At 42.3% G+C, this 20,731-nt stretch overlaps 4 protein-coding genes across 6 annotated transcripts; 3 read left to right on the top strand and 1 right to left on the bottom strand.

Annotated features, from left to right (window-relative positions):
• Positions 1–1,504: 1,504 nt before the first annotated feature.
• Positions 1,505–5,855, top strand: LOC104446372 (eukaryotic translation initiation factor 3 subunit C). Its single transcript, XM_010060232.3, has 4 exons — positions 1,505–1,658; positions 2,166–2,231; positions 2,397–4,175; positions 4,593–5,855. The coding sequence occupies exons 2-4, from the start codon at positions 2,208–2,210 to the stop codon at positions 5,559–5,561; spliced, it is 2,772 nt and encodes a 923-aa protein (XP_010058534.2). The 5' UTR covers positions 1,505–1,658; positions 2,166–2,207; the 3' UTR covers positions 5,562–5,855.
• A 1,815-nt stretch (positions 5,856–7,670) lies between these two features.
• Positions 7,671–11,737, top strand: LOC104446361 (eukaryotic translation initiation factor 3 subunit C). The gene is made up of 4 exons (XM_010060223.3): positions 7,671–7,817; positions 8,178–8,242; positions 8,406–10,190; positions 10,476–11,737. The coding sequence occupies exons 2-4, from the start codon at positions 8,219–8,221 to the stop codon at positions 11,451–11,453; spliced, it is 2,787 nt and encodes a 928-aa protein (XP_010058525.1). The 5' UTR covers positions 7,671–7,817; positions 8,178–8,218; the 3' UTR covers positions 11,454–11,737.
• Positions 11,738–12,960: 1,223 nt separating this feature from the next.
• On the bottom strand, positions 12,961–15,482 carry LOC104446346. 3 transcript variants are annotated; one of them, XM_010060209.3, is made up of 3 exons: positions 15,243–15,482; positions 13,958–14,907; positions 12,961–13,510 (listed from the first exon to the last, which is right to left on the bottom strand). In XM_010060209.3, exons 2-3 carry the CDS (start codon positions 14,879–14,881, stop codon positions 13,313–13,315), a joined length of 1,122 nt encoding a protein of 373 aa, XP_010058511.2. In that variant the 5' UTR covers positions 14,882–14,907; positions 15,243–15,482; the 3' UTR covers positions 12,961–13,312. The 3 variants fall into 3 exon arrangements, with proteins under 3 accessions (XP_010058511.2, XP_039156347.1, XP_010058517.2); XM_039300413.1 differs by having other exon boundaries at positions 15,265–15,482; XM_010060215.3 differs by lacking the exon at positions 15,243–15,482 and adding an exon at positions 15,001–15,183.
• A 1,907-nt stretch (positions 15,483–17,389) lies between these two features.
• LOC104446336 (mediator of RNA polymerase II transcription subunit 7a) lies at positions 17,390–20,708 on the top strand. The gene is made up of 6 exons (XM_010060201.2): positions 17,390–17,498; positions 17,628–17,790; positions 18,076–18,145; positions 19,807–19,973; positions 20,047–20,120; positions 20,374–20,708. The coding sequence occupies exons 2-6, from the start codon at positions 17,656–17,658 to the stop codon at positions 20,432–20,434; spliced, it is 507 nt and encodes a 168-aa protein (XP_010058503.2). The 5' UTR covers positions 17,390–17,498; positions 17,628–17,655; the 3' UTR covers positions 20,435–20,708.
• Positions 20,709–20,731: the final 23 nt, after the last annotated feature.

Genomic DNA, 20,731 nt, shown 5'->3' with positions numbered 1-20,731 from the left:
AGAACGATATCTCTCTCAGGAGCTTTTACGAGTCCATTGCCTTATTTTGACTTTTGCTGTTTGTTTCCGCGATGTGGTGGCGGCCCTTAAGATCATTAAGTTAAGCAAACTATTCACCTGAGAAGCTGCTAGACTTACGGTCATGGCAGCAATTACGCTCTTAGTCGTGAAAATGTACTCTAGTTCTACAGTGATCTTGCATCTTGAGAATGTCTGTTCCATATCCTGGATATGACCGGACCTGCATGTCACCTGCCGCATATGATATGATACATATAGCCTTCTTTACGGATCAGTTCAGGATTCTAGTTTCACCATCATCTTACCCTTGGATAAAGAACAGAAGTTATGGGCCTTATGGCCTAGTCATAAAACTTTCATTTTCTTCATCTGCTAAGTATGCAGCTTGTTAATCGTCTCGATATATTCATCATATTCATAGGCACGAGGTTGAACAGGGTGTTAGTTGTCCCCTTCCCTCCTCAGCCTGCCGAAGAATTAGGAACGGCGACAGATGATGAGTGATGCTCTCGCACCAGATAGCTCTAGGGATGCACAGAGAGAGAGAGAGATAGAGACGGTTCGTGTTGAATCCTAAGAAATTCCACGGTTTTTCAACTACTCATTGTAGACACGAGTAAAGATGAATGCTATAGGTGACTTGACTTTCCCATTCCGCAAACTCGTTCTTTGCTTTTCTAGCTCTTCTCACAACAATGGAGACGAGCTACAAGAACAGCATTTTGCTGTTTTCCAGGATGTTCCTCTAGGGAAGTTTTCTGAATCTGCTTGCAACGGAGTTCACGTTCCCAGACTTTTACTCAGCAACCATTTTGATGGAGCTACTTAACTAATTTGTGGGGCTATAACAAAATGAAAAGGTAATATAAAGAAATTAACTAGCCACTTTCTATTAAGAAATGCATTAGGTATAATTACTTAATTATTTCTTATAGTGTAATAATAATCAACTCCATCCTTGCATTCAATGTGCAAAAATTTAGAACGCTCCTCCAACTTTCTTTTAGTTTTTTGACTTTTTGATAAAAGTTTGCTTTCAATTAGTGAACAAATAGGGAAAATGTCCATTTAACTTTTCTTTGTTTGAAAAAAGAATGTAAAAAAGAGAAAAGAATGTCAATTTTTTTTGTTACTTTTCTACATCACCAAAGTTAGTAATTTTATTATCAGTATGTGGTATCGGACGAGAAATGAAAATTAATCGCATAGCATGTGAAAACTAGCAAGAAATTTACGAAACTAAACAACTTCTCTCTAATCAAATTTTATGGATTTCGTCAACTCCAGATTAAGTGGAAAGATTATTTTGATTTATATTCTCAGTCAAGTGAATTTCAAAGGAGAAAATAAAACTGCAAACAAAATTTCTGAATCTTTTTTCCCTTCTTTCATTTTCGACTTATTAGGTAGTGCAATCTCAGCCGTCCACTCCGAAACATCGACGACCGTCGGATTGAATCCATGAGGCCCTCGTTTCCCTACTCCTACCGTGCCCTCGCCATCTTCACCGCCGCCACGACATCGGCGCCTATACTCTCGCCTAATAACGCAGACCGGTGCCTCCGTTCACTCCCGACCTCCGCCTCCGCCTCCGCCCGTCGCTCGCAGCCAAGCCCCCGGCCCGCCGGAACCAGCCGGTACGCCTTTTCCTGTTCTCATCTCCGTTTTCCCTTCTTCTTTTTTTCCGTTCGGGTCTATCGTTCGATGGCCTCTTCGTCGCCGCCGTCGGTCGCGGCTGGTGCAGCGGTGGAGATCGAGCGCGAAGAGCTGCTGTGTCTCTGGATTTCGTTTCTTTCGTGTCCGATGCATCGCAATTTTCCCTGCACAGAAGGACGAGGCCTTGTGGCGATTCTGGGGTTTCCTCAGGGCTTGTTAACAACTGACATCGATAATCCATTTTTTTAAAAATCTATTTTCTCATTGGGAATTTTGTCGACTTGGTTGGATTGCATCGTGCGTCCATGAACCTGTTTAGGGGACTGGTAAAAATTGTTTCTTTCTGTCGCGAAATGGGTAGAAAATTGGTTTAGCTAGGTTTTTGAGATAACGCAGCTCTCGCTTATTCAGATATATCAGCAGTATTTTCTGTTTGGATAGTCCTGTTTGATGTCCCAGTGCCCTTATTGTGGCATGTGAATGTGCAGATCCGAAGGAGATTTGGTTGATTTAATCTGCGCTAAAAGAAGATGGCGTCGCGTTTCTGGACACAGGTTCGACCTAAATTTTTTGTTGCTTGTAGAAAATATGGACTTAATGACCTCTATCTCTGTCCCTCCTCACCCACCCACACAGACACGTACGTTCAAATGCACCCGTTTACCCCATGCTTCCACACCCGTGAAAATTCTTATGGGAATGGGTTTTGATATAAACAGGGTGGAAGTGAGTCTGAGGAGGAGGACAGTGATTACACCAGTGATGTTGAAGAAAGCGGGGCAGCTGAGTCCGCTGCTCCTGCTGCTGGAAGCAGATACCTTCAGGAGAATGCTAGTGACAGTGATGATTCCGAGGATCAGAAGCGTGTTGTTCGGTCTGCCAAAGATAAGCGCTTTGAGGAAATGGCGGCCACTGTCGACCAGATGAAAAATGCTATGAAGATCAATGATTGGGTTAGTTTGCAAGAGAGCTTTGACAAGATTAATAAGCAGCTTGAGAAAGTCATGAGGGTCGCGGAGTCTGAGAAGGTTCCCTCTCTTTATATTAAAGCCCTTGTGATGCTGGAAGACTTCTTGAGTCAGGCTTTGGCAAATAAGGATGCTAAGAAAAAGATGAGTAGCAGCAATGCTAAGGCCTTGAATTCGATGAAACAGAAGCTCAAGAAGAATAATAAGCTGTATGAGGAGTTGATTAATAAGTATAGAGAGCATCCTGAAAGTGAGGAAGAAGTGGAAGAGGAGTCTGAGGAGGAAGAATTAGAGAATGAGATTGAGGACCCCACCAAGATTGATGTTTCTGATGAGGGGGATGACGATGAGGATGATGACGCCCCAGATAGTCTCGATGACGGCTGGGAGAAGAAGATGAGCCGGAAAGACAAGCTGATGGATAAACAATTTAAAAACCCTAATGAGATTACATGGGAAATTGTCAACAAGAAGTTCAAGGAGGTTGTTGCTGCTCGTGGGAAGAAGGGAACTGGTAGATTCGAGCAGGTTGAACAGCTTACCTTCTTGACAAAGGTTGCTAAGACCCCTGCACAGAAGCTTGAGATTCTTTTCAGTGTTGTATCTGCTCAGTTTGATGTTAATCCAGGTCTTAGTGGTCACATGCCAATTAACGTGTGGAAGAAGTGTGTGAAGAATATGCTTGTTATTCTCGACATTCTTGTGCAGTATTCTAACATTGTAGTTAGTGATTCTGTGGAGCCTGATGAAAATGAGTCGGAAAAGGGACCTGACTATATTGGGACAATTAGGATTTGGGGAAATTTGGTAGCCTTCCTTGAGAGGATAGATTCCGAGTTTTTTAAGAGCTTGCAGTGCATTGATCCACACACCCGTGAGTTTGTTGAAAGGCTTAGGGACGAGCCATTGTTTTTAGTTCTTGCTCAAAATGTTCAAGAATACTTGGAACGTGTTGGAGATTTTAAAGCTGCTTCAAGAGTGGCTCTACGTCGGGTTGAACTCATCTATTATAAGCCTCAGGGGGTCTACGATGCGATGAGGAAATTGGCTGAGCAGACTGAAGATAACGGAGTTGATGCAGGGGAAGAGCCTAAGGTGGTTGAGGAGAGCAAGGGCCCAGCTGCATTTGTTGTTACTCCTGAGCTTGTGGTGAGGAAACCTACTTTTCCTGAGGATAGCAGGACACTGTTGGATATTCTGGTGTCCCTTATATACAAGTATGGAGATGAGCGAACTAAGGCCCGCGCAATGCTTTGTGACATCTATCACCATGCTCTCTTGGACAAATTCTCAACTTCCCGTGATCTGTTGTTGATGAGTCGCCTGCAGGACAGCATCCAGCATATGGACATTTCGACCCAGATACTTTTTAACAGGGCTATGGCACAACTTGGTCTGTGTGCATTTCGGGTTGGGCTTATAGCTGAAGGACATGGTTGCCTTTCTGAATTATATTCAGGTGGAAGGGTGAAGGAGTTACTTGCACAAGGTTTTTCTCAAAGCAGGTACCATGAGAAGACCCCAGAGCAGGTACAAAGTCCTCACCCGTTTGCTGTGATTGAGTATTTCCAGATAATTGGTTATGAACAAGATCTATTAGCTTCTGAGTAGGCTATTCAATTTCTGGCAAACCTTACCCTTTGGCTTTTATTTAGTGAAATACCAATTCTCACCATCTGAGGAAGATTTGTTATACCAGACTGATGATTTTCTTTAGCCTCTTTAGTTTCTTCCCCTCTCTTCCTCTCACAAATCTCTTGAGGGGGTTTGGGTGTTTGGTCTACCCATAATAGTAAACATCTTTGTAAGTTCGTTATTTAACATATGGTTTGTCTAAGAGTCTCTTAGATTTTACCTCTTCTAAATTATGTTCGAGATTTGAAATAAGAGGATCACAAGTTTTGTTCAGAGAGCTGATGCTATAAAATTTATTTTCTTCTCATTCAGGAAAGATTGGAAAGGAGACGTCAAATGCCGTATCACATGCACATAAACCTTGAGCTTCTCGAAGCTGTGCATCTGATATCTGCCATGCTGTTAGAAGTCCCCAATATGGCAGCAACCAAGCATGATGCTAAGCGCAAAATGATAAGTAAGAATTTCCGACGGTTGCTCGAGGTGAGTGAAAGGCACACATTCACAGGGCCCCCAGAAAATGTGAGGGACCATGTAATGGCAGCGACAAGGGCCCTAAGCAAGGGAGACTTCCGGAAGGCCTTTGATGTCATCCAGTCTCTTGACGTCTGGAAGCTCCTCAGGAACAAGGACTCCGTCCTTGAGATGGTCAAGGATAAGGTTAAGGAGGAGGCTCTGAGGACCTATCTCTTTACCTATTCATCATCCTATCATTCATTGAGCTTAGATCATCTGACAAAAATGTTTGACCTCTCAGAGGCACAGACCCACAGCATTGTCAGCAAGATGATGATCAATGAGGAGCTCCTTGCTAGCTGGGACCAGATGACCAGGTCCATTGTCTTCCATGACATTGAACAGACGAGGCTTCAGTCCTTGGCGTTCCATCTTACAGAGAAACTGGCAATTCTGGCAGAAAGTAATGAGAGGGCTGTGGAAGCTAGGGTTGGCGGCGGTTTGGATCTGCCACCGAGGAGGAGAGATGGACAGGACTATGCTGGTGGGTCAGGTGTTGGTGGTGGTAGGTGGCAAGAGGGCTCGTCTTTCAATCAGGGAAGGCAAGGAAGTGCTGGTGGCGGGAGGCAACAGACAACCGGCCAAGGCGGAGGGGGTGGCTATTCTAGGCAGTCGCGTGGCACAGGTGGATATTCTGCGAGCAACCGATATCAGGACTCTACTTTTGGAGGATCGGGGAGGTATCAGACTGGGTCTGCAGGAAGGTCATCTCAGATGAACAGCTCGGCTCGCATGGTGAGTCTGAACAGGGGGCTTCGCGCATGAGAGGAACTTCGTAATGGTCTCTGACGAAAAGGATCCACGTCGACTGTCGTTGATTGATACGTGAGCTTTTCAAGCTGAAAGCTGTTCTGCTATTTCTGAGTCTTGACTTGAAGAAGCATATTTACCTAATTTCTGTTTTTTTTTTCCTTTTTTGGCGGGCATAGCGTAAGTTTTGAATATTCCTGTGCTGTTACTTTCAATTTTAGAAACTCCGTTCATCGTCCACATTGTTGTTGCATTTTTGGATAATGTTAGATTACAAAAGGCTGGATAACAGCATTATGTTCTTTCTTTTTCTTTACCTCCCTTTTTTGACTTTTTGAACTTTTTTCTTAACACACGGTAGTGGTGCGATGTTGGCTTCCGATTGATGTAGCCTTTGCTTCAATCGACAGCCGATGTCCAAGACTTCACATTGCGAGTGAATAGGCTGATTGACCTTAAGATAGCTGGCGGCAACAAAGACCTACCATGAACATCAATGAACAAGTAGTAGAATGCCCTTCATGAGATGAGTTTCCAGGTCAAGAAGGTGGCCATGCAGACGCCGAGCGCAATGCTGTCAAAAATTCTGCAGGTTTCAACATTTGGACGGTAAGTGTCACGTGACGGAAAAACTGACAGCAACGTTACAGCTGAAAGACTCAGAACTTGCTAGCAGTTCGCCTCTTCTAAATAGCAAATAAAAATCAAAGACTACAATAAACTAATTATCGAAAGCACGAGGTTCTATTTGTCTTGTGGAAAATGAATAATTTTAAAATCATTTTTTCAAAAAATGATTGTTTATATCTCTTACGAAAATAAATAGATGGAAAACATTTCCATCATTCATGAATATATTTAAATATAAATTGTTGTCAATAATAAAAACATTTTTCCGATGACTAATTATTTTAAGCAATATGAATAATTATTTTTAGAAAAATATTTTTTGAAATCATTCACTTTCTACTAAATAATGCCAAAATAAGCGAATGATAAGTAATAATCTAGACTATCGTAAATTTGTATCTCACGCCACACTTATATGTAGATATAGAAATTAGGCTATTCAGGTATGAACTCTAGAAATAGGCATACGATGAATTTTAATACATCTATCGCTATTAAAAGTCAATACTGGTTAAGGAATGTTCATTTAATTTAATAAATTATATGAGGAGAACCAACCCTAATAGATGGTTTGATAATTAAGTTGATTAACATGATTTAACTAAATAAGCTAAAGCCGCTTTCAATTTTAGTTGTATGTGTTAAAGATCAATTTGTATTTATAAAATCTGAAATAAATGTGAAATGAAATTTCGAAACTTCACGTGGGAAATCCATGTATTAATTCAATGTGCTACTTGGAAGTGTAAATAAGAAAAGTCTTGTTAAGGAAATCCATGTACTAGTTCAATGTGTTACTAATTATTGACGACATATGAGAATTTAACTGAAATACAACATAAATATACTAGGAAAAACTCAAATCAAAACAAGAGACAACATAACTAGTTCAAAATCGACATGATTAAATTCGCATAATTTTGAGAAAAGCCCTCTTCATTATGGTGAAAGGCAAAACATTTTTAAAAATTAAAAGAGATCACGTGGAAAACCTACATGATTATGAATGAATTCATGATACTAATTAGCCATCACGTTCTAGATTGTACTTTCCTTATTTGGTTTTCTAATAAACATTTCCTCATACCTTATCCGCTTCGTGTTTGTATCATCACCTACCTTGGTGCTTTTAAATTTGGACAAGACCCACCCAATTCAATCGGGAATAGGACTCGAGGTTCAGGTCCCGAAATGGTCATGAACCGGTCAAAACCCGATATCAGCCGGATTCAATCGAGGGAACCCGACCTCAAGCATCCACCCCTAAGATTCAGGCCCTTTTACTTTCTCCAATGACTTAGATAAATACATTTTACATCATTCATTTGTAGATTATGCAAATCATCAATCCGCCGGCTGAACCGGTCGACCCAGAGTCAGACCGATCCGTCAACCGGCTCATTGACCGACCCGTCTCCCTCGTGTCCAAAGTTTAATGGGCTTCAACTGAATTGACAGTTAATTTTTTTTTTTTGAAAAAAAAAGAAAAAAAAACTGAAATGGAGAAACCCTAATTCCCCGTGCTCAGCTCTTGCTCTTTCGTACTTCCTCTTCGCTTCGGGCATCTGGCCGTCGCCGGCTCCGCCCGTCGCCTCGCCGCGGCGAGCTCGTCGTCGCCGCCGCTCGCCTCCGTCCTCCGAGGTCCGTCCCATCTCTCTCTCTCTAGTTGTAACCCCCTTTTTCCGCGGCGCTCCCCGCGCCGCGGGCGCAGTTCTCCGCCCCGTGCGGCGGGAAAGGGGGATATGGCCTCCGGCCCGCCCCTGCCCTTGGCCATATCCCGGTGCCAGCGGAGTGCTCTCCGGCTTCCAAATGCACGGATGCTTACTGCTTCTGCTTTTGTGAAGGGACAAAAAAATAAAAAATAAAAAAACAAACCTTTTTTTTAATAAGATCCCATCAAATTTATTCTGAGTTATATGGATTTTTTTGTCTAGTTTTGTATTACTCTATTTGAATCTATTTGATGTCCTATTGGCCTTACGGTGCGATGTGGATGTGCAGCGCTGAGGCGAATTGACTGATTTCATTCGCGCCCGAAGAAAATGGCGTCGCGTTTTTGGACACAGGTTCGAGTCTATGCTTTCTAACTTTGTTTTTTGCGCTCAAATTGTGGACATTAGTACTTGTCTCTGTCATAAAAACGTGCCCACATAGTGCACTAGATGCCTCGTTGACTTGTAACCGGTATTACTGAGAGTTCTCACCATGAATGAATTTTGTTAAAAACAGGGTGGGAACGAGACTGACGAGGAGAGCAGCGATTATGGCAGTGATGTCGAAGAAAAGGGGGGAGGTGAGTCCGCTGCTCCAGCTGCCGGAAGCAGATACCTCCAGGGGAATGCGAGCGACAGCGATGATTCCGATGGTCAGCATCGGGTTGTTAAGTCTGCGAAGGACAAGCGTTTCGAGGAAATGTCTGCCACTGTTGACCAGATGAAAAATGCTATGAAGATTAATGATTGGGTCAGTTTGCAGGAGAGCTTCGACAAGATTAATAAGCAGCTCGAGAAAGTCATGAGGGTCACCGAGTCTCAGAAGGTTCCCGCTCTTTACATTAAAGCCCTCGTGATGTTGGAAGACTTCTTGAGTCAGGCTTTGGCCAATAAGGATGCTAAGAAGAAGATGAGTAGCAGCAATGCCAAGGCCTTGAATTCGATGAAGCAGAAGCTCAAGAAGAATAATAAGCAGTATGAGGAGTTGATTAATAAGTACAGAGAGCATCCTGAAAGTGAGGAAGAGGTGGAAGTGGATGAGGAATCAGAGGAAGAAGAATCAGAAAATTCGGAAATTGAGGACCCTACCAAGATTGAAGCTTCTGATGAGGGTGATGATGATGAGGATGATGCAGCTGGGGATAGTCTTGATGATGGTTGGGAGAAGAAGATGAGCCGAAAAGACAAGCTAATGGATAAGCAATTTAGGAATCCTAGTGAGATTACATGGGAAACTGTTAACAAGAAGTTTAAAGAGGTTGTGGCTGCTCGTGGGAGGAAGGGGACTGGTCGGTTTGAGCAGGTTGAACAGCTCACTTTTTTGACTAAGGTAGCCAAGACCCCTGCCCAGAAGCTTGAGATTCTTTTCAGTGTTGTATCTGCTCAGTTTGATGTTAATCCGGGTCTCACTGGTCATATGCCAATCAATGTGTGGAAGAAGTGTGTGCAGAATATGCTTGTTATCCTTGACATTCTTGTGCAGTATCCCAACATAGTAGTTAGTGACTCAGTGGAGCCTGATGAGAATGAGTCTGAGAAAGGTCCGGACTATAATGGGACAATTAGGATTTGGGGAAATTTGGTAGCCTTCCTAGAGAGGATAGATTCCGAGTTTTTCAAGAGCTTGCAGTGCATTGACCCCCACACACGTGAATATGTCGAAAGGCTTAGGGATGAGCCCATGTTTTTAGTCCTTGCTCAAAATGTTCAAGACTACTTGGAACGTGTTGGAGATTTTAAAGCTGCTTCAAAGGTGGCTTTACGGCGGGTGGAGCTTGTATATTATAAGCCTCAGGGTGTCTATGATGCTATGAGGAAATTGGCTGAGCAGACTGAAGATGATGATGATGAGACAGGGGAAGAGCCTAAGGTTGAGGAGAGCAGGGGCCCAGCTGCATTTGTTGTTACTCCTGAGCTTGTGCCGAGGAAACCAACTTTTCCTGAGAATAGCAGGACACTGATGGATATTCTGGTATCCCTTATATACAAGTATGGAGATGAGCGAACTAAGGCCCGCGCAATGCTTTGTGACATCTATCACCATGCTCTCTTGGACGAGTTCTCAACTTCCCGTGACCTGTTGTTGATGAGTCACCTGCAGGATAGCATCCAGCATATGGACATTTCGACCCAGATACTTTTTAACAGGGCTATGGCACAGCTTGGTCTGTGTGCATTTCGTATCGGCCTTATAGCTGAAGCACATGGTTGCCTTTCTGAATTATATTCAGGTGGAAGGGTAAAGGAATTACTCGCACAAGGTGTTTCTCAAAGTAGGTACCATGAGAAGACCCCAGAGCAGGTACAATGTCATTATCTGCTGTGGATGGTTGTCAAAATTTCCTTATGAACAACCCTGTATTACTCAATAATATTTTCTACTTTCCAAGCAAGTGGTTCATCTATATATGCCTCTTATGCTCTGGATTTGGTTTAGTGAATAACTTGTTTTTTCCCATTTGAGAAAGATCTGTTTTACCCTGCAAACAATTTTATTTAGTTTTTCTCTCTTCTCCCTTTCCCCTTGAGAGGATTATCACTTTTGTGTGTGAGCTCACGCTGTGAAACTTCTTTATTCTCATTTTAGGAGAGAATGGAAAGGAGACGTCAAATGCCTTATCACATGCACATAAACCTTGAGCTTCTGGAAGCTGTTCATCTAATTTGTGCCATGCTTTTAGAAGTCCCCAATATGGCTGCAAACACCCTCGATGTTAAGCGCAAAGTCATAAGTAAGAACTTCCGGCGGTTGCTCGAGGTGAGTGAGAGGCACACATTCACTGGACCCCCGGAAAATGTGAGGGACCATGTAATGGCAGCCACAAGGGCCCTAAGCAAGGGAGACTATCAGAAGGCCTTTGATGTTGTCCAGTCTCTTGACATCTGGAAACTCCTCAGGAACAAGGACTCTGTCCTGGAGATGCTCAAGGCTAAGATTAAGGAAGAGGCTCTGAGGACCTATCTCTTTACCTATTCATCATCCTATCATTCATTGAGCTTAGATCATCTGACAAAAATGTTTGACCTCTCGGAGGCACAGATCCACAGCATTGTCAGCAATATGATGATCAATGAGGAGCTCCATGCTAGCTGGGACCAGCCAACCTGGTCGGTTATCTTCCATGACATTGAGCACACGAGGCTCCAGGCCCTAGCTTTTCATCTCACAGAGAAACTGGCAATTCTGGCAGAAAGTAATGAGAGGGCTGTAGAGGCTAGAATTGGCGGTGGCGGTTTGGATTTGCCAGTGAGAAGGAGAGATGGCCAGGACTATGCTTCGGGCTCAGCTGTTGGTGGTGGTAGGTGGCATGATGGCTCATCTTTTACGCAGGGAAGGCAAGGAAGTGCTGGTGGTGGGAGGCAACAGACAACCGGCCAAGGCGGTGGAAGTGGCTATTCCAGGCAGTTCCGTGGCACAGGTGGATATTCTGGTGGCAACCGGTATCAGGATTCTGCTCGTGGTGGATCAGGGAGGTCTGCTTTTCAGACTGGTTCTTCAGCAAGGGCACCTCATCTGGATGGTTCGGCTCGCATGGTAAGTCTTAACCGGGGACTTCGTACATAAGAGGAGCTTCCGTTTTTTTTTTTTTTTTTTTTTTTTTTGGTAGAAAGGGTAATATAGAGGAGCTTCCGTTGGTCACTGAAGACAAGGATATATTGGAGACAAGGATATATTGGCAATTTGCGTTGATTGATACGTGCCCCTCTCGAGTGGAAATCACTTTTTTCTGCTTAAATGAGTTTTGACTCTGAAGACAGATTGTCTGAGTTTTTTGTGGGCGTATCCTCAGTGTGGAATGTTGTATCATTAATGTTATTACTTTATTTAGTACCCACTCTCTTTTTATACTTCTCATGCTAATGTTACATTAGGAAAACCCTGCCTAGTGAGAATAATGTCACTCTGTTATAGCAAAATAAGCACACGAACCATAGGTACGATGAGATACAAACGGCGTTTTACCCGAACCTTAACCCATGCATCTTGTGATTTATATCACCATGCCATCAATTTGGATAGGGGGCCGCTGGAGCTCTAAAGTTCAATAGGGCATGAATTGAGTAGCTTCCATGGGTTTGATCGTCGGAATTACATTTTGGACTCTGTCAAACTGGCGATACTTGCGACGTAATTATATAGTCGAAAAGTAAAACTTGGGTATTGCATTTTGATTGCATGTCGTTGGCGGATATGATTAACATGACAGTTGTTGGATTGTTCAATGGTGCTTCCGTATATGGCATAGCCCCCAGTGTATTGTTCATTTGATTGATGCTGACCAGAATGATACAGAAGCAAATGAATAAGCAAGCTTTAATGTTAGCAACCATCTCGGTTTCTTGTTTTCGCTTGTCTGGTTGTATTTTCTTGTAGCTTTTCTTTCTGTTTGGCTTTTTCGTGGATGCCGTTTGGCTTCAAACTTCCTGTTGCTACCTTGGTAGCTTTTGGCTTCCTTTTCCTGGCATCCTTCCACTTGACCTGGCTTGTTGCCTCATTGAGTGTAAGTTTTTTATGCCAGTTTCCGAGCTGTATAGTTTGGTTTAAGTCAATATATTTTTACCTTACTAAAAAAAACCATCTCAGTTTCTTGTAAGCAAAATGAGAGTGAGGCTGTCAACACGATTAGAGCAAACATTTGACAGGCCTGGGTCAAAAAACCGCATCCACGGCGCGGAGTGAGAAACCTATGGCTACTGATAAAATATCATGAACTCTAGTTTCCATCTCGGGTGGTTCTCGAGCATTAGGAAAAAAGAGAGGAAAAAGCAACCGATTAAGCAATCTTTTCTTCTTGCAAAATTAAGGATACTTAAAAGAGCATGTAATGTGGCTCATAACATAATTACGATGGGACTGACTTCCTATGCTTAACGTACAGATGCAATAACGAACATTCAGGTTCTGTTTCCAGCGTAGATTTCTAAGAATATGAACCATTTTTTATAGGCTAATATTGGAGTGAATTTTAAATGCATTCCAAGAGTACATACTGAAATCCACCGGGAAAGATTCATCTTCCGGATCTGTAGAGCTAGCAGGTGATTATGAAATACAAGCGTAGCCAAATTTGTCTTCTTAACTGATGAGGATGGGTAGTCAAACATATATGTTGCTAAATAGAATAGAAGATCCTTAATATTGGCAAAAACGAAATGTGGAAGAAACACATCCCTCCATCTGTGCGTTCCAAAAGTGAAAAAACGAATAAGCTTCTTTGTGAGTTCAAACAAAACAGTGAGGTCAAGAAAAAGATGACAAGTTATATGAACCCAAAATTGTGCAGAGGAAAAAAAAAGGGAAAACCTCGGGTGTAGACCAAATAATCTACCGACCCATCACTCAAATTGAGAAGTTGCAATATGCCGCAATTTGAACCCTTTTTCATCTCACAAGGTGCCTAGGAAGAAGATGGTGACGTGATGTTAACTTTCATGGTCCGTGTTTATATCCGCTGGACTGGAAACCTCTGTTGGCTCTGCATCAGATGTTGTGTGGGCATCTGGTTGTGGACCAGTAGTCATATTGGCTTCTGGTTGCGGTAACCTTGCTTCCAAATCCTTGAGAGCCGTGGTTAAAGATTTCACATCGCAAGCCAAGGCTAATTCACTGGAAAACGACAACTGTACAGAACGACTATAAATATCAGTGTCCACGCTAGACAATTAGTACTGTGTCCTATGTGCTATATGATGCTGCTCCAATAAATAATTGGCAGAGTGTAATTCATAACATAATTTTCCAGGAAATGAAAGCTAAACAAAATGCTATTAAAAGCTGAAAATTTCAATATTAAATTGCACTGTAACTGTCTGGTGGAATCTTTTAAAATAGACTTCAAGCTGCAATGGGAAAGCTTGTCAGAAATCTTTTCTGCTAAAGCTACACTACTGTTGAGTCACCAGTGTTGATAAACAGAGAGCTACCTCGTGAACTCTTATCTCTCTTGTTTTGTTAAGAACTTTGCAGAGGGCAAAGTGCGAAAGAATAAGACGCTTGCTCATAGGATGTTCTGACATGCAAATTCTATGTAAAAAGAAAACCAACATTAAAAAACCGAGTAAACTAACCTCTAATTGCTCCGCTTGACGTTTGAGATCAGCAGTTGATGCCTCCTTGTGAAATCTTTGAAGAACACGCAGCACATGATCACGGAGACTATCATGAATATGTTGCTTGAGGGTACCTTGAGGTACAGTTGATTGACAGCCAACTTGATAGAAAGGGCACTTCACAAGCTTCATTGGACAAGTGGTTATGCAATGCCTGTCCATTTCACGTCTCATGAGACTTTCCGAGCAATTCTGCTCGCACGGAATTACTTTGAATGGACAAGCTAAATCATGTTTTTCCAAGTGGGCTGCAGTAAATCTAGCGTTACAGCCCTCGTTGGCGCAGATCATAGACCTGAATCCACAACTGGTGACGTGCTCGGCCAGGTCTTCAGCAGCGTCAAATTTCATGACGCAATGAAATGCACCTTTGAAATCTACATTTTTAAGCAAAGTCCGTGCGATTGCTTCTCTCCTGTCTGTAGCCCAAAATTTACTGAGTTCCATCTCCTGGACAATATCATCTATCTTGTCCTCCCTCTTTTCGCTCAGCAGCCATCCGGAAATCCTACCAAACAAGTTCCTCTTCAAAGTCGCAAAGTCATCAGCAAAATCGGCTATTATTTCATAAGGATCATCAGATGCTTCGGCAGCTAAATCCCCTTCTAGAATAGCAGTCTCGGCCACGAACGATTCGCTCCTTTGGGTCAGATACTCCACGAACTCCTTCCTCAAATCTACAGCCACCAAAGCCGGGGTCCTGAAGATGTCGCCCGTCGTGTTGTCCACGCAGGCCGTGGCCAGTCCGGGGAGCAACATCTGAGCTATCTTGTGAGATATCTCCGTGTCGTAGAGATCGCAGTGAATCGAGGGGCCCCTGCTCTCACCTTCAATCTCCTCGTGCACGCGTTCCATGTCGCTCCCCATAGCATCCAAGGTCATCGATCAACCGAAAATCAACAAAGCACCTGAGGCCGATCATTGTTAGGAGAGATGCCAATCATTCGCGACCAGAAAAAATAAAAGGGTAAAACCAATAATTCAAAGTAAATCACACCCACTTTTGCTAATGAAGTTCTGGTTTCCATGCATTCTCAAAAAATAGAACTTGACATCGAAAGATAGAATTTGCAGGCATTCCCCTCACATCAGTGACCCTTTTCCCCCACATTCAAGTGCACCCATAAAAGGAATGTCGACAAAAGTTTGAAATTTAAACCGCGAGCGCGCGCGCGGCGATCAGCTCGACATTTCACATCCAATTCGAAACGAAACACGCGCCTCCCGATCAGGCTCGACTTACAGGAATCAAAAGAGCACGAAACCTCGTCGATCATCGCGTTTTCCAGCCACCGCGCGGGAGGATTTCCGGCGAAAAGGGAAATTGCTTCCGGCGGACCCGACGGAGTTGAAAGGGGCGGCGCGATCAGGGGCCAGATCCAGAACTAAGCTCTCCTGCAGCGAGAATCCCAATGCCTCTCGGAGCAAGCAGCGAGAGAGAGAGAGAGAGAGAAATGAACGTCCGAGAGATTTCTCTGTTTGAGTTTTCTCTTCTTCTTTTTTTTTTAATAAAAATAAAAAAAATGATGTTTTTGTGATGTCAAGGTCAACGGCTTTAACCGTCGCTGTTGGGTTAACAAGATCGACGGGTGACAAGGGCAATGCCGAAAGGAGTGTGCAATCACATCAATTAATTAATTAATTAAAAAATAAATGCACGTGTTTTGGATTAACATATTAGTAGAGATGAATTTGTGTAAATGCGTAAAATGAATAAATTGTCCAAACATGAAACCCCATGAAACGATGTGTCATCAATCAACACCGCAATGGACGGAGAACCTCTTGGGGCCTGCAAGCTGGAAGCCGTGCTGAGTGCGTCCCAACCCAATTCAAAGAAAGTGGACGAGCATCGGAAAGTTCGCAGGGAGAATGACGTTTTGCTCAGGGAACGAGTGCACCGTTCAACTACTCATGGTGCGCGTGGAAACACGTTTTCGAAGTCTCTTAGCTCTACCAAGGATCTGGTACAAATGCCGAGGCGTTTGGTTAAAAAATCTGGAAGTCCATCTGGGGAATAGGATGCATTTCGGAAGACTTTTCTCTCGAGGCCACTAGAGAGACCAGCATTGGGCATTCGGAGCTCCGAGGCTAGAATTGATGATAAAATATATTCTAATGTCACCTTGCCGATTTTTGGCATTCCTCTTCTACTCCTTAATTTTACACTATTTGTCATCTCTACCTCGTGGATCTAGGGATTCACGAAGGTGGCTCAAAGGAGCTAAACAAACGTTAGTGTCGTGCGTCCCGTTGCTTGGCTCATGCAACATCGAAGTCTAGATCTAGTCTCTAGCTCGTCAACTAGAGTTCAAGCCTGTCTTACCTGAGATCGCACAACCTTAGCAGCTCATTACCTAGGGTTGAAGTCGCATGACCTCGGCGATCCATCGCCTAGGTTGCACGATGTCAGAGGTCCTCTAATTTGGCTCGCTTGGGGTCACATGATGTAGGCGATGGCTATTGCTAGAGCTTCCAACTTTGCTTGAGTTATCAAGGAGGGTCACTGCTGCAGTTTTTTTTTTTTTTTTGAAGAAAAAGTAAACTCCTTAATGATAATGATGTTTGTCAAGTACTATTTGCATTTTGTTAAAAACCCTTTACCCTAAAATCAATACATAAACTTTGGGGAAATGCTCTCCCAAAACCTTTTACTAGCCTCATCGACGTATAAAACCTATAGATTTGATATGTGCCGATAACTCTAATCAAAGCATTTTAACTTAGTTGATGGGATTTGAACAAATAAATTTTGAATCCTAATATGATGAAACCTCTCGACGCCCCCATTAACGAAGCTAGGGCCTTTGGCCGATGAAGATGACAAAGGGAGATGGAGTTGTCTTCTATAACACAAAATTTGTATCAATGATTGATCATAGAAATTGAGATTTTGATTACAATTCTAGCATATGATAAAGTCGAGTTGCAAGATATTTATATCACTGTCCAAATTAATACAAGAATGTACTTGAAGTTATACCGTATCGAATTAAAGGCAAGCGCATGGTAGAAAAATAAAGTTGGACAGCAATTTGGTCAATGTGCCTACATCTACACATTACTTATGATCATATTATTTATATAACATATCAAAATCTAATTGGATTTATGATAAGGAAGTCAAAAATAACCTTTTGCTTAAAGAAACACCAAGACAAGAAGATAACTAAATCATTTTTTAAATGCCATATTTTTTTTCTTCGTAATTATCTCTTAATTCTACTTTAGCTTTTGAAATTGATTCGGGCAGGTCCGGGCTTTCGAAGTTCGGGCCGGATCTCAGTTAGAAAGCAGACCCGAACAGCACAAACGGGTCGGAACCCGGTCCCCTCTTTCGGGCACGTGCGGCTTTTTCTCTTTTTTCTTTTTTCTTTTTTCCGCCAGATACGAGCTGACATAATTTACAGCAGCTGGAAGCTGAAGCTCTCTCCCTGTCTCTGCTTGTTTCGATCGACACCTTGGTATCTCAATTGCCCAGTTGATCGAAAGTAAAAAGGTTCGATTTTTCCTATGAATCTCTCTTTTTCTTCGATGGGTTCTTGTGGTCAGTCCTTTACGTTTGAGTTTTTGTGATCTTTTTCATTCTTTATTTTTTTCTTCCTGAATTTCACTGCGGTTCTTGTAGGTTTTGGCAAGGAGTCGTCCCCCCTGCAATGGCGACGGCGACGTATCCACCCCCGCCTCCGTATTACAGGCTTTACAAGGATTACGTGCAAGACCCCCAGTCGGCTCCCGAGCCTCCCCCTCCCATCGAGGGAACCTACACGTGCTTCGGCGGGACTTACACCGTGGGTTTTGCCCCATTTCTTGATTATCATGCTTTCAAATTAGCGTTCGTTATCGCGGGTCTTGGTGATGGATGTGCCTGATTTGGTTTTGATGCTTGCCGGTGTCGGAATCTTGTGCTTTACCCGTGCATTTTGAAAATTTTATTTTGCATGGTTTGTGGGGTTGTCTACAAGGGGAAGGAAAGAGGAATTTTGTCGTTGGTTGATTGTTTCTGTTACTATGTGGAATTACATATTATGTTGATGATGATCAGACTTGTTTGTGCCCTTTTTCTTTGTTTGCAGACCGATGACGTGCTTCCCAGCTTGGAAGAGCAGGGGGTGAGACAGCTTTACCCTAAAGGACCTAATATTGGTAATGCCCATTTAAATATTCTGTATAATGCCTGCTTGTTTTACCGCGTTATCGCAAGTATGTGGTGGAATCAATTAGCTGATAGCTTCACCCAGATTCCATAGCATCCTGAGAACATTTTAGGCTTCCAGTGCAACACTTTGATAATATTACGAATAGAAATTCTCTATTGTTCTGCTCTGACTTGATTTGCGGGAATGCTGTGCCATTTCATAAGTGGTGACACCCTTATTCAAAACAAGTTGCATCATTGTCAAATCATGGTTTCCTTGAACCCCTGCATGTCTTTGATAATGTGTATATGGTGTAACTGTGGCTTTGAACCATGGTTTAGCTTTTAACTTAAGTTGCAACTCTTTCCAGTGGGATCTGAGTTTATCTCATGATTAGTTATAACTTACTGTGAATAATTTATACTTGATACCAAATATTTAAGTCAGATGCAGATATTGGCAATTAAGGTCATCTGATTTTTTATTTTTATTCTCTTCGCAACTTTTCTTTGAATTTGAAGTATCTATTTCTCTTGAACATTTGCATTGATAGAAGCATTAGTGTTATTACCTTGCACCGCGATTAGTTTGTCTTTCTGGTCAATACATAATAAATGTCATCGGGGTGGATGGGTTGGAAGAGATGGTGTTGATTGGAGGATATGCAATCAGCTGGAAGAGTCATTTGTGAGGCTGTCTGAATGATGTCATAGTTCTGTTCAGTATATATCAGCCAATCAATACATGCCATGAGATGAGATATTTGTGAGAGATTAAGTGTTTGGCTTTTCTTTGAGGATTTTCTCAAAAAGGTAGATGGCTTCCCAGCTAGCTTGTTATTCATATATTGTATATTTATTCTGAAATTTGGTATTGCTTAGACTGCAGGATTCTCGCTTTTAAGGCATCAGCTATAGTCACTTTAGGTCCCCTGACTTTTAAAGCACTGCATTAATCGTTTTTATCTTTCCATGTCTCAATTGACTCCTTTTCCCCATCTGGCACTGTCCAATCCCTTCCAAATGCCACTTGTATAAGCAGCATGTGTATGATACATCGGCCATATGTGTATACAGGAATGGACTTCCTCTATCTGTGGCTTACACATGGAGTTTTGGTCTTTCTGCTCTGTACATGTCTTGGAACTTTGGCTGCATCTAATTTCTTTTATTGTTTAGTTGAAAGAGCCGAAGGGATGCATTATAAGAGGCTCTGCCATTATTGCTAAATAGCCTGAAAAATGGCATATGCTGATTATGCTGTCTTTTGGATACAAGGGTGAAAATTTCTCCATGTTTATTGACCTGATTGATTTGGAACTTTTTCTTGCCACATTCTACATCTTCCATTAATGAATCTGTGTCTAAAAAGAGGGGATATCAGCAAAATAATTATATGCTTAACTGTTCTGACCTGTCTGAATTTTTTTAGTCTCTCCGGCTCTCTGGCTCTCTGGCTGTCATTGTCCTTATTCTCTTATCACATACTAGCTAACAATACTTAAATTGATTTCTTATTGGAGAGGAAGGGAGGTGAGTGAGCGCAAGAAAAATTGTGTGGGTGTACATTCTACCTCATCTCCTTTTATTGTGTGTCTAATTCTAATTTTTATTTCAACCGCTAGTTTGGTTATGTTGTGAATGCTAAGTCAAGAGTATCTTCCTTTAGATTTCAAGAAGGAACTGAGATCACTGAACAGAGAACTGCAGCTGCACCTTTTAGAGTTGGCTGATGTTCTTGTTGAGAGACCATCCCAGTATGCTAGGAGGGTGGAGGAAATCTCTCTTATATTCAAGAATTTACATCACCTTCTTAATTCATTACGTCCCCATCAGGTAGAGTTCAGTTATGATATGTTTCACCTATCTTTGAGTATTGACCCCTCATCAAAGATTCTTTTGCCCTCAGGCTCGAGCAACACTAATACACATCCTGGAACTCCAGATACAACAGCGTAAACAGGCGGTTGAAGACATTAAAAGGTATGTCTGATTTGGTGCTGTTCCTCGATAGTAAAATATTTCTAAAGGCAATATTTATGAAGTGTGGGCGTGAATTGCTCTTGCCAATATTATGTTACTGCTAGCTGTGTCATGAGCACAAGAAACTAGCAACTGATTACTGCTAGCCGTGTCATGAGCACAAGAAACTAGCAACTGTAATATCACCATATGTCTGCTTGTGCTCAGATTTTGACTGTTTATTTTTTACTTTATTTTTTACACTCTTTTGTAGGAGGAGAGAGGAGGTACAGAGACTTCTCAAAGAATCCCTGGGAACCTTGGATGGCCACTAGCAGAAGACAATGCAAACAAACTGAGCTGCATTTGGGTCATTTGGCGATTTGCCAATCAGATTACAATGAGGTCATGAACATCATGTAGGAGTAACAGCTTCTTCTTATGCTGTCAAAATCTTTTCTTTCTCTGGGTGGCGAATCTCAGTTAAGTCTAAAATGATGCTGTTGAGTTTTCTTGAAGTAGATGATCTAACTTGTTGGAAAGTTAAAACTACCCAATCGAATGCCTTTGCTGCTGAAATCAAATCAAATTTGCTAATAGTTTCATTGAGTCACGTTCTTCTATTTTTCCAA

The sequence above is a fragment of the Eucalyptus grandis genome, chromosome 1, assembly GCF_016545825.1.
Source record: "Eucalyptus grandis isolate ANBG69807.140 chromosome 1, ASM1654582v1, whole genome shotgun sequence".
NCBI lineage: Eukaryota > Viridiplantae > Streptophyta > Magnoliopsida > Myrtales > Myrtaceae > Eucalyptus > Eucalyptus grandis.
This window is presented reverse-complemented; position numbering and strand designations above follow the sequence as displayed.

Bases quoted from the DNA above. Each gene is read 5' to 3' on its own strand.
- LOC104446372 (XM_010060232.3), top strand. From the start codon at position 2,208: ATGGCGTCGCGTTTCTGGACACAG. The intron at 2,232-2,396 runs GTTCGACCTAAA...TGATATAAACAG, and splicing joins CGTCGCGTTTCTGGACACAG to GGTGGAAGTGAGTCTGAGGA. The intron at 4,176-4,592 runs GTACAAAGTCCT...CTTCTCATTCAG, and splicing joins ATGAGAAGACCCCAGAGCAG to GAAAGATTGGAAAGGAGACG.
- LOC104446361 (XM_010060223.3), top strand. From the start codon at position 8,219: ATGGCGTCGCGTTTTTGGACACAG. The intron at 8,243-8,405 runs GTTCGAGTCTAT...TGTTAAAAACAG, and splicing joins CGTCGCGTTTTTGGACACAG to GGTGGGAACGAGACTGACGA. The intron at 10,191-10,475 runs GTACAATGTCAT...TTCTCATTTTAG, and splicing joins ATGAGAAGACCCCAGAGCAG to GAGAGAATGGAAAGGAGACG.
- LOC104446346 (XM_010060209.3), bottom strand. From the start codon at position 14,881: ATGACCTTGGATGCTATGGGGAGCGACATGGAACGCGTGCACGAGGAG. The intron at 13,511-13,957 runs GTTAGTTTACTC...CGTTCTGTACAG, and splicing joins GTCAAGCGGAGCAATTAGAG to TTGTCGTTTTCCAGTGAATT.
- LOC104446336 (XM_010060201.2), top strand. From the start codon at position 17,656: ATGGCGACGGCGACGTATCCACCCCCGCCTCCGTATTACAGGCTTTAC. The intron at 18,146-19,806 runs GTAATGCCCATT...ATCTTCCTTTAG, and splicing joins CCCTAAAGGACCTAATATTG to ATTTCAAGAAGGAACTGAGA. The intron at 19,974-20,046 runs GTAGAGTTCAGT...TTTTGCCCTCAG, and splicing joins ATTCATTACGTCCCCATCAG to GCTCGAGCAACACTAATACA.